At 41.1% G+C, this 12,498-nt stretch overlaps 1 protein-coding gene across 3 annotated transcripts in view; it reads left to right on the forward strand.

The window, feature by feature from the left end:
• The window catches only part of RASSF7 (Ras association domain family member 7), a 139,923-nt gene that overhangs the window by 112,756 nt on the left and 14,669 nt on the right, over positions 1-12,498 (forward strand). For all 3 annotated transcript variants that reach the window (XM_061609996.1, XM_061609995.1, XM_061609997.1), the window contains exon 2: positions 7,844-7,997. In XM_061609996.1, the coding sequence (XP_061465980.1) occupies positions 7,895-7,997 (103 nt within the window). In that variant the 5' untranslated portion in view covers positions 7,844-7,894. The remainder of the gene's footprint in view (positions 1-7,843; positions 7,998-12,498) is intronic.

Here is a 12,498-nt window from a genome sequence, read left to right on the forward strand (position 1 = left end):
TTCAATATTACTGATGGAAATCTTTCCAAGTTACATCTGTTTCTAGAACAGCATCAATAACTTCAGCAGCTGTATCACATTTGCTTCCTAGATTTTTTAATCAGATGAAGAAATAAATGGTCTTCTTCCAAATATCAATATCATATTGCTTGCTCTTCATAAAAGCCAATTAGATTGAATGGAAGTCCCCATTAGTGATTAGGAAATGTTAGGGTGCAATCCAACTCATATTTATGCCAGGCTGAGGGGAGTTGGATGTGGTGGACCCCCATCTGGACTGGCAGGGTCTGCTGGCAGAAGCCCCTTACCCCAGCTCAGCCATAGAGCCAGGACTCTGCCAGCTCTGCTGGGGGATCCAACGGGGAAGCCCAGCCCAGCATAAGGAGTGCTGGCAGAAGCCAGTGTAAGGCCTGAAAAAGGGGCATTCTGGGGGGTGGTGTCCAGAGGGGCCGAGGGAGGACTTACCCAACATCCAGCTCCTGTTGGAGCGGTCCTACAGGTCCCAATCTGGGCCAAAATTACACTGAGAAAAAGTTCAGTCTAAGAAAATAAGTATAATGGGATCAACGGAGAGTACTTCCTCTCCTGTAGGGTTATTCATAAGAGCTGCCTTTTTCTTTTCCATACATGCATGCAGCTCCCAGCTGACTCAGCTCCCACATCCTGCCAGCCCGGCAGCTCCCAACCAGCAAATGGATGCCATGGACCTCCCCACCAGCTCCTTCTGCTGGCTTCCCCTGAGTTGTATTGCTCTGATATTTATTTTTACTTTTTTTCACTGATGCAAGCAGAGAAGCTGACATAAAATGTATTCTTTTATATGCAAATGCTCTTTTTCTTTCCTTTAACCTTTTCTCCCAAAAGCCACAGTGCTAAATACTGATAAGATATATGGTGGTTTTGTTTTGTTTCTGATTGGCAGCTTATTTTTGGTTGTCCTGGCCCACTGAGATTGGGATATAGGGAAACATGGAAAAGGTGGAGGGACAAAGAATAAAAGAGAGCAACTGTTTATTATTATTATTATTATTATTATTATTGGATTTATTAGTCGCCCATCTGGGAGGTTGTCCAGCCACTCTGGGTGACGTACAGCCAAAAATATAAATTACATTAGACAATAAACGTAAAAACATTAGCACATTAAAATCACAACCAACAGCTACAGAACCTAACCCACCTCAAAAGCCTGTTTGAACAGCCAGATCTTCAAAGCCTGGTGGAAACTCATCATAGAGGGGGCCTGGCGGAGGTCATTTGGTAGAGAATTCCATAAGGTGGGGGCTACAGTTGAAAAGGCTCTCACCCTAGTCCTCACCAGTCTAGCTGCTTTGGTGGGATAACGAGTAGGCCTTTCAAGGCCGATCTTGTTGAGCGGCACCCATGATGCTGCTGAAGGCGTTCCTTTAAGTAAACTGGGCCGGCACCATATAGGGTCTTAAAGGTTAAAGCCAATACCTTGAATTGGGCCCAGAAAACTACCAGTAGCCAGTGCAACTCCTTCAGCACTGGAGTGATATGATCTCGGCAGCGGCTGCCTTTAATAAGGCAAGCCGCCATATTCTGTACCAGTTGCAGTTTCGGGACCATTTTCAAAGGTAGCCCCATATAAAGCACGTTACAATAGTCTAGGCGAGAAGAGACCAGGGCATGTACCACCGAAGGGAGCAGATGGTTGGGAAGGTTGGGGCGTATCCTCCGTATCAGATGGAGTTGATATAGTGCCGCCCAGCTCACAGCGAAAACCTGAGCCTCCATGGACAGCTGGAGTCGAGGATGACCCCCAGACTGCGGACCTGGTCTTTCAGGGGCAATTGTACCCCATTGAGCACCAGGTCAGTATCCCCCAATCTTCCCTTGTCTCCCACCAACAGTACCTCAGTTTTGTCAGGGTTCAGCTTTAGCTTATTCCTTCCCATCCAGTCACTCACCAATTCCAGGCACTTGGATAGGGTTTCTACAGCCAGCAGCAGTGAAGATTTAAATGAGAGATAGATCTGCGTGTTATCCGCATATTGGTGGCATTGCAGGCTGAATCTCCTGATAAAAATGTTAACGGATAGATGAACCAATCAGAATGGATGGAGGTAACCTACTCTTGGATTCCAAGTGTATGCAGAGGTGATGACAGAAATGCACTCTGCAGATGATCAGGGGTACTTTCCACAATATAGGACTTTTTTTAAGGGGTGCTTGTTTTTGATAAAAGTTGCTGGGAGAAAGTGAGGGTGGGAAATTCAGAACTGATTGCTTAGAGGTGAGTAAAAGCATGTATGTGTTCTTGGGTTATTGTTGCCAACAACAGTGCTTCATTTGTGAAGGGATGTACTATTGTTTTTAGATCTTTGGGAGATTTTCTGTCAGTTTGTGTATCTTGCTCCCTAATTCCAAGATGTGGATGAGGCTATAGGTGCTCAGGGGGAAAGCATTCCATATATGTTCAGGTATACTCTTCCCTATTAATCTGTCTTCAGAGTTCTCTGCTATGGAGTTACTGAGTGACAAATTGCTTGTTGTCTCAGCTTGTAAAATGGGACCAGTGTCCTCTCTAAATCGTGTAAATGCAATATAGTTTGCATGTGTGTTTTGCCTTGCCTTCTAGTATGTGGCTTGCCTTGCTGATTTTGTCATCTGGAATTAGAATGTACTTTTTGGTTCCCAATTTGTTCTTATGGCACATTTGACTCTAGCCAACCCCAACATTTGCCTGCCGGCTATGCTGCTGGACTTTGCCCCTAGCGCTACCCTTTAATGTACAGAAGTGTTCCTGTTCTCATCTGTGAAATGTTGGAGGAGGATGTGTTTACACTGGAAACTTTTCTGTCCATAGTTACTGAGTATAAGCAATACACTTTTTATATAAAACATTCCTGAAATGTTTAGTTTACATATTGATGGAAAATTGGTACTCAGGAACATCTGCCTACTTCATACTTCATTTGAAAATCTCTAGCAATTTGTTGCCCATGTGGATGGAATGTAAATTTTAAGGTTTTTCGTTTGGCAATGGTGGCAGGTGCTGAGCACATGCTCTTTCCTCCTGCAGTGGAGGGACGAACCACTGGGACGCAGAGGTGTATCATGCCCAGTGCCAGTGCCAGGCTTTTTCGCACCCTAGGCAAGGCTAACTACTTGCACCCCTCAAAAAAAATTGCTAACTTCAATTTTCAAAAACAGATGGCTTGTAGAAAAAATGAAAAGCACAAAACTTGAAACTGCTAAATTTATTTTAAATTGCAATAATAAGTAATAAAACAATATTTGATTATCTTTCTCAAATACAAAAGAAAATGTTTTAGCACACAAATCATTTTGAATAATCTTGTGAATTGTGATGTTAAAATTTAAGTCTCTTAAAAGTTTCAATTTCAGGCACATCAAAATCTCACTTTGCATGCCTTTTCCTTTGCACATTTTGTCACCAATTCCTTCAGGTCAAGTGCTGATGCTTGGGCATGTTCAATTGATATAGTTGCCAAGCCAACTAGTCTCTTTTGCAACATCGTTGAGCGTATGTAAGTTTTTATATGTTTGAGCTTTGAGAAACTGCGTTCACCACTTGCCACTGACACTGGAAGTGTGAGAAGGATCCTTAGAGCAATAGAAACATTAGGCACATTATCCAGGAGTTTTTGTTGTAGTATGAAGAGAAGTACTCCTTGTGGCAGCATAGACTTTGGAAATCTTCAAGCTATTGCTATAAGTTCACAGCACAGATCTTCAGCATCAATATCTTTGTTTCCATTGTGCATCAATGATTTTTCCAAATTCTTGCAGGCCTTAAGTACATCTTCAGTAGATTTTTTGTTGATACTATATATATCATACAGGAAGCCAAATAGGGAATTATATTGTTGTAGCTGTTGGAATCTCTCTTCAACAGATTGTATGGCCATGTCTAACACAGCATATTAGAAACCTACTTTGAATTTCTGCTTTGGATCTTGCGGTGCCTCTTCTTGGGCCTCATACTCAAACTGCCATTTCTTTCTCCTTTTTCTAACCTGTTCTGTCTCAAAGTTTGGTAGTATTTCTAGCTCCTTTGCAATCTCAGAACTATTTATCAAAACTTGTTGAAAACTCTCATCACACCTGCAGCCCACAAGGTAATTCTTGGTCACTTGCAATTGGCTTGTAGCTGAATTTAAATCAGCTTCCTTATTTTGTAGTAGCTTGCTTTGTAAGATTGACTTCAAAAAGGATGTTGTACCATGTAACAAGGGATACCACAAACTTGAACTTACAAATTGCATCAGCAAAGGCATTAGTTTGAATTCGGGAAGTATTTCCAGATAAACCTTAGGCTTGTGTCATCAAAGATCTCTAGTAAAGCATCATATATACTACCAAGATGATATCTCAGTGGTTTCAAAGCATCAATCCGATTCTCCCATCTTGTTTTGCTCAATGGCTTAACGGTTATGCCCAAGTCTGATACATGGCTAGTTAGAATTTGCCAACGCTGAGTTGATGCAGAGAAATAATTATAGAGCTGTTCAACCAAACTGAAGAAACTAGTTGCTTCCAGACAACACTTAGTGGCATCATTGACTACCAAGTTTAAAAAGTGTGCATTGCAGGGCACAAAAAAGGCATGTGGGTTTATGTCCAGGACTCGCTTTTGTATGCCATTTTCTTTGCCTTTCATGTTACTCCCATTATCATAACCTTGACCATGCAGATTCTCAATTGGTAATCCCATTTGCTCAAGCTGTCCAAGAAAAGTCTCTGTCATAAAGGCACCTGTAGTCTCCTTTAGTGGAACAAATCCCAAGAAATGTTCTCTTATGATAACCTCAGGCTCAGACATCTCATTATCTGATGGTTTGATTACATCAACATAATGTACAATCATTGTCATTTGTTCAGTATGACTAACATCAGGTGTGCAATCCAGAATAATTGAGTGGTATTTGGCTGAGTTTGCATGTGCTAAAAGTTTATAGCACCTGCTAGAAGCTGTATAAGCTCATTTTGGATATCTTTTCCTAGGTAGTGAACCATTGTTTCTTGATCTTTAACTCTGCGCAAATGTTCATTCATGATAGGATCAAAAAGGGCTAGACATTCTACAAACTTCAAAAAATTTCCATTGCTAGCACTGTACAACTGTTCAGTTGTACCACGGAATGCCAAGTTTTGCATGCCAAGAACTCTGACCAAAGCAATCAAGCGTTCCAAGATTTGTCGCTAATATTGTTTTTCTTGCCTAATTTTCGGCTGGTTAATATCATCAATTGTTTTTCCTTTAGATAAGTGCAATTCAAGTTCTCTCCAGGTCTGATAGTTTTCTAAATGGTCAGTATTCCTCTCATGTGAAGAGAGTATTGCTCCAACGTTCTTCCAGTTTTTTGAACCTGTTTCTTGTAGGGTTGATGCACCATTTAAAAAAAACTAATCTGTATAAAACTATGCCCCTCAAAGGTTAGTACTGAGCCCCTCTGATGTCTGCGCCGTAGGCCGCTGCCTAGTTGGCCTAATGATAGCACCAGCCCTGATCATGCCTTGGATCTGCTGGCCCTACCTGCTCCTGATGGGGTGGGTAAGATGAGGGCTCCGTCTCATGCTTGTTATGCTAGAAGCAGTTGGCCCAGCCGGACCCTGATAGGGTGGGTGAAGGTTAGTTGTTATGCATCTGAGTGCACTGAATCCTGGCTTGAGGGCCAGGCCTCTCATTAGGTAGAGTGAAGCATTTGTTTCAGGCAACACGCTGGGGAACTGGAATGAGGTGTTGGGAGGACAACATTGTGTGTGCCATGCAAACTACCCTTTGCCCCCTAAATTAGATTTCTGCCTTTACTAGGTATGGTAGAGGACACTGTTCTACCGCTACCATTGAAGTAAGATTCAACAGCCAACCTGGTTGACTTTGGTACCTGGGCTTTTGGGGATGGGGAGAACCATCCTTTCTGCCACATGCAGCAAAAGGTGACATGCTTTCAATAATTGCCAGTCCCACAGTTCCTTGTGCCTAGGCAAGAGAAGAGCCCCAGCATGGGTTATGGCGTAATTTTAGAATTAAAATAGCAACTTTTATTTAATTAACTCAAGATGATGTTATGTACAAAATGGGACTGTGTTATGTAAGTGTCAGGGGGGCTGTTTTTTAAGCTTGTAATGTACCAAAAAAGGGGAGGAGGTTGGTCCTGCTATGCTTATGTTCTACCATTCTCCTGTGCAACACGTCGTAAGTGGTTAATCTTAGGTGTGACTTGAGAAATCTGAAACACACAACCAACAATGTCAGAACTAACCTTTTTTTTATATGTTGTAGCTATATTTTTTGTGTGTGTGTTTTCTTTTTTCTTCTCCTCTTCCGGGTAATGTACTTTTGCACCTTACTCTGGCTATGAGAAAAGAACATTTTTCAGGTGTGGCATTGTCAGCCAAAGGTGGTTTTCTAAGGAGGACTGGAATCCAACAGGCTGATACCCAGCCAGTATGTTCCAACACTTCATTCTTTTCATAGTTTTGGTAGGCAGCTGATTCACACCAGATTAACATTGTTTAATATTTGACTAGCAGAATTCTTGTTCTCTGGTTCATAGCTGCTGAAGCATTGCCAGCTGTGTTATTAAAGTCTGTTGCACACAACTAAAAATGAGGAAAAGATATATTAAATAGACAATCCCCAAAATGCTTTTTGTATAGAGTAGACAGTTCTCTGAATTATCCAAATCTTAATGCTTGCTTCCATTATAGCTTCATGTCAGGATAACAATGATAAATCTGGTTATCTTCTGATTTCTCTGGAATCCTGATAAACTGAATCAACTATGTTTCTCTAAGTGCTTCTGTTGATACATGTTGGATAATTCTTAAAAGGAACATGTTGATGAAGTAAGAGGGTGGAAAGAACAAGAGTTGTTTAATGTATGCGCAGCATATCATTTCAGTCAGGCAATTTTTGAAAAGGGCAAAGCAACTTCACTAATCTCTTAGCTAGTTAGGCTAAACACATTATCTCCAAGAACTTGTTTCAGTCAATTACTGGTGCATAGCCTAATGCAAATATTTATTCGGTATCATATGATTCAAGCTGCATGACTTCAGCATTTTATATGCTATGTATTGGATGACTGTCATGTGATTTGCAGACTTTATATACCTGAATATTACCCAACAGCAAATAGAAAGTAAAATCACTATATATATATATTTGTATGGCTACTTACAGATGCTGTGGCAGCAGTTCTACCTTTTTATGGCCAGCACAGTTTTCAACTGAGTAGTTTCTGATCTCATTTCACTTCTTGCATGCTGGTTAGCTACATTCAGGCAAGGTGTTATGCTCATTACTGGATTGACTGAGTGGTTATGAAACAGAACCATGCTTTAAACTCTTGTTATTCTTCATTGATTCAATCAACCCAGTCCAGTCTGTCTTTGAGAAGTCAAGCATGAACAAGGACGGGGTAATTGTAGTTAGCTATAAATTTATTGCTTACTGAATGTTGCTTCATGGCTAGTGGGTGGCTGTGTTGCTGACCTATTTAGAATGGTGAACTCTCATTGCTGTATTCTGAATTGTTATAATTATAACCCTTCATTTTGGAGAGATGGACACAAGATATAGAAAGCTGTGAAACTAAAAAAGAAAACAGAATCTTTGTTTAACATTTATTTTTGAGCCAAAACCTTCTGCTAAGAATCAACTACAGGAGTAAACATACTAGAAATTGGAGGGATGGAAAGAAGAGAGATATAAACATCTCATACTTCCTTGAATTTCAGCCAATTAACATTCTTGTTCCTGAAGTAATCTGGGGCAAAAAAAAAAAACTTGTGTGAGTGAAATCAGACGGCACACTAAAATTCCTGTTTCTTTAAAACATTTCTGCAGGGAAGACATACTGCAATGATCCAGAAAGTCTAATCCTCTACTGTTTTGGTGATGGAGCTGAAGGTTTGGGTGGATGGTGTCCAGCGGGTTGTATGCGGCGTCTCGGATCAGACTACATGCCAGGAGGTTGTCATAGCATTGGCACGTGCCATTGGTAAGTAATATTTATGCTTATTTAGTCTAAAAGTAAGCTTGTAGCCCAATACTGTACATTGAAGCAAACCCAAGTTCAACTGAAGTTAATGAAACTTATATTAACAAGGTTTGTTGTTCTTGTGCAAAAAATGAAAAGCACTGGTAGCTACATGAATGTTAGCTGCTTTCATGTTTGATATGCATAGCTTACAGCTCAATTTTGTCAACATGTTCATTTTTTAGAAGTGATATAACAGAGATTTGTATCTTAATGGTTATTTCTGGTGTGTTTTGCTAGTGTGAAAATCTAGGCGTACCGGTAAGATTCATGGCTAAAGGCTTATTTCCACAATTTTATGCTGCTGCAACACTTGTGAAATTTCTTTCTTCCTTCCTTCCCCTTTCCCTCTTGCAGTTTTGCATCTTCCTTGATGTCTGAGCACTCCTGTGTCCATCTGGGGAAGCTAGTGGGTTTGATGGATGAGGGGAGGAAGAAATACAGAGTAAAGGGATAGGATGCAATTTGCGTTGGGGTGAGGGGAAATTATGGACAGATGGCTGGTTCTGTTGCAATCACTAACAAAGCTATTAAACACTTTGTATTGTCACTGTGTATACATTCCTTGGTGAACTCATCTTTCCAAACCCACATTTCCTGAGCTAATGCAGGTGTAGAAGTGGCATTTGGATGGGGTGGGAGTAGATAGAGTTGCTTAACCCTTCCTGCCACTTCTTCATTGCCAGTGCCTCCTGATCAGCTTCCACCCCAAATGGGCTTACTTTCAACTCCAGAACCAGGCTGGAGGGAAAAGTATAAACAAAAACTGTCAGAAGATACTTGGAAGTGGGAAACTTGCTTGGGATAGAATTAAACAACTACCCTGTCATGCTCCCTTGCAAATGACCTTCCTGCTCCTATACTTACCTTATAATGAAAATATGAAGTTGGGAACCCTTTCTTTTCCTTGTGCAGCTCTGTCCGAAGGTGAAGGTCAGTACAGAATTTTCTCTGCCCTACTTAAAAGAAAATAAAAGAGCAAATATTGCCTTCTGTTGGGCATATAATGCATCATATAACTGCCACCACCTACCTGCAGCTGTGGCCAACTAATAACGTACATTTTAACATCTGAAAGGGATGTCTTGAGGAAAGCCGTGTACATGCCATACTGCTTTAAATAGAGCAGGCATCATTTTCCTCACCTTGAGAATGATGGTGGAAGGGATGTTTGCCCTACTGTACCATTTTTACATGCAGGTACAACTTTCCACAAAAAATAATGCAAGAACTGTGGTCCAGGCCAGGAAGACTGGAAGTAATACTCTGTTAAAGAGAGATAGAACCTTGGAACCTGGTCTGGAGGTGGGTGTACCTCCTATCTCAGTTAGAGAGTGGTATGAATGGTTCATTTGCTTTATTTTAAAAAATTGTAAAACGTCATCCAAAAATGGATTTCACAGTGATACATATGAGAACTTAAAGGCTACAGTGCAATATTAAAACAACATAAAGCATTAAACAACAATATAATAAAATTGAGAGGAATAAAACTATTTCCAACTAGCTGAAAATACAAGAATATTTAAATCCCTGGGTAAATAAAAAAAACACGTTTGAACATGGAACCAAAAAGAATACAATGTTGTAATAAATCCACCCTTAGATAAACCTGGTTTAATATGAAGCCACTCTGGGGTAATTTCCCGTGATATATTTGCTCAGTAATAAAACACTGAGTTGGGCAATTTCCGAAGTCCAAGCAAATGGCCACCTGTCTTTGTCAGGCAACAAGGGAATCATCAGGTATGTGGAAGAAAAGCCCAATGAAGCTTTGGTCTTAGATAGGTATTAGCAGATTTCTATGATTCCTGGAAGCTCCTTTTCAGAAGTAACTTCCTGGGTGAATTATAAAATAGGTGTTTTGAAACACTGTGCAACAAACCTTGGAGACTAAACCAGGGAACTGAATCCTGAAAGTGTACATAACATAAGGGCTGGGGGAACTGCTGTAGATCCCCCCTCTTGGTATTGCTGATTAAAAATTACTACTACTACTTTATATTTACAACACACACTTCCCTAGACATTCACAGTTCTGCTTGCCAGAGGCAAGTGCCTATGGCAGGAAGGACTCCCAGCAGTCTCCAATTGCTTCTCTTATGCTGCAGTTTAGAAAAGGTAAAACATAGCAGGAAAAATTCCTGCTCTCTTTTTGCTTCCCTCCAACCCAGCACAAATGAGAGAAATGTCTGCATTTCCCTGTAACCTTCTGCACATGCCAGAGGAATCTGTGGGACACATGGATGTGAGTGTGAGTTACTAGTGAGAACAATACTATCTGACATAAGAAAAGCCAATATTTTTGGACCTCTGCCGCCTCCCCACAAATTGTAGATGGCTGATATTTCTGAATGGGAGGACGTTCTGCAGCTCATTTATCCTCTTTTGTTTGTTTAAGGTCATGGCGAGACAACTCTCTTAAAATTGTCTTAATGTGATTCCCTGAATAGATCATGAGTGATGTGGCAATTGGGTATCTCTAGGATTTGATCATTAAGCCTTCTGTCATACACAAGAAGCTTGAGTATTGCTTGCCACCTTCCACTTTCAAAAACTGTGCTGCATTTTAGGGTCAGAGCACAACCATGATTTTGATCTGTGACATACAAGTATGACTCAAAGCCTGCATATTTACATTCTTTCCCTTTTACATTCTGTCTTGTGAAGTGAAAATGCATTACAAAGCAAGCAAAGCTTGAATTATGCTCTGCTTCTGCCCTTTAACCAGATTTAGGGATATGTGTGCCCTGACTTCATAAGATAGGGTTTCATCTACAATTAATGTTAAGCACTCTGTGAACTGGTAAGGAATCATCAGGGCTTTCAAGGCAAAAACCTTGTGGGATAGAAGCTTATAGACTCACTGCTGGAAGTTATTGTAGTTGCTAGCTCACAAAATATTGCTAATGATAACTTTGTCTAAAAGCGGTTAGGTTCCTACATTAAAACACTCCTGAGAACTGCAGCCAGAAAAATGTTAATAGAATTTGAAATAAATCTTCCAAAGCCATTCCAGATACTAAGTAAATGCGCGTGCACTAAAAAGTCAAGCTGTAGAAGGGAGAGGAAAGGAGGCCATGGGCGGCAATGTTGCAGGGGTGAGAAGTACAAGGAGACTTTCTGGCTTCTGGGCTTTCAGCAGATGCTGCTGTGCTTCTGTGGTGGCCCCTTCCCACCCAGAAAATAATGGGTTTCCTCATGTTCCCTCAGACCCTTGGCTTCCTGTTTAGATTACACTTCTTGAGGTGCATAGCCATATGGTACCTGTAGACATCTCCATCATCACTTCCAAACGAGTCTATTTTTAGCAAGAAATCTAAGCATGTTGCTAGATTGTACTGTGTGCAAATGAAGCTCAAATCCTAGCTCAGGATACAAATTAAGATGAGAATTTTGTGTTAAGTCTACATTTGAAATGCTACCTAAGTCCTTTTCTAGTAGTATAAATGTTGAAGTTCATGTCTAATCTTGAGGTAAGAAGAGATGCTAGTATGAATGCCCAAGCCACATTCTAAACTCCCAGGCTATGGTCTGAAGGCACATAATCGTAATAGGTTGTGGGATGTTGTGTGTCCTCCTTTCTCATAAACAGAGGTGGTTGAGGAGGCATTGGTAGCTTTGTTCCTTCTAGCGGTTGTATTACTGTTATCCCTGGGCTTAGCGCTCGCTGACCCAACAAAGAGGTTGGGTGATGTTTCGGGGGAGAATAGTTCTTCCTGGCCATACCACTATGTTGGTTTACTCTTGGAAACCATGTTTTGTAGACCAATACATTCTCAGCTGGAGTGGTACTCGAAATAATCCTGGGATTGGACACAGACCGGCCAGAGGCGTTCTGTTTAGTCTCACGATTGTGATTATATAGATTCATAAGGGTGTCTTTCAGCGGCATCAAGCAGAGCAAAATCTCATGTTGTTCCTGATCGGGTAACGATCCAAAGCTGTTTAGAAGTAGGACTTCTTCAGGACAATAATCCCCAGTAAGTGGAGCCCGCCCGTTCTGGACAGCGTTCACCCAGACAGCACTGTCTGCTATAGATGTTATCTCTGGGTTAGCTGACTTCAAACTTCCAGCTGTTGGATTTGCGGGAAAGTTAGAGCGATTAACAGACATTTCAGTTGGGACTTTCTTCTTCTCCCTGATTGGGGGTACGAGATGTTTCCCCAAGCCTTGTGTGATCAAGGGGAGAGGGGGAGAATAGTCTATAAAGTATCTTTTCACCTCAATGCCTCTGTAGTGAAGTCCCTCCTTATGGGAGTAAACTAGGTTCGCAGCTGAGGTGGAGGTAAAGGACACCAAAGCTCGAGCTGTTATTGTGTTGTAAAAGAAATATTCAATCTTCTCGACTGAGTCAAAATCCAGCATGGGCTGGGTAGCGGCTGGTAATAACTTCAGTAGATGAATTTTACAATCCCTCTGGGTCAGCCAGCCGGTCTGTTTAGGGTAATTGGTAAGTAC

Source organism: Rhineura floridana, chromosome 2 (assembly GCF_030035675.1).
Source record: "Rhineura floridana isolate rRhiFlo1 chromosome 2, rRhiFlo1.hap2, whole genome shotgun sequence".
Lineage (NCBI taxonomy): Eukaryota > Metazoa > Chordata > Lepidosauria > Squamata > Rhineuridae > Rhineura > Rhineura floridana.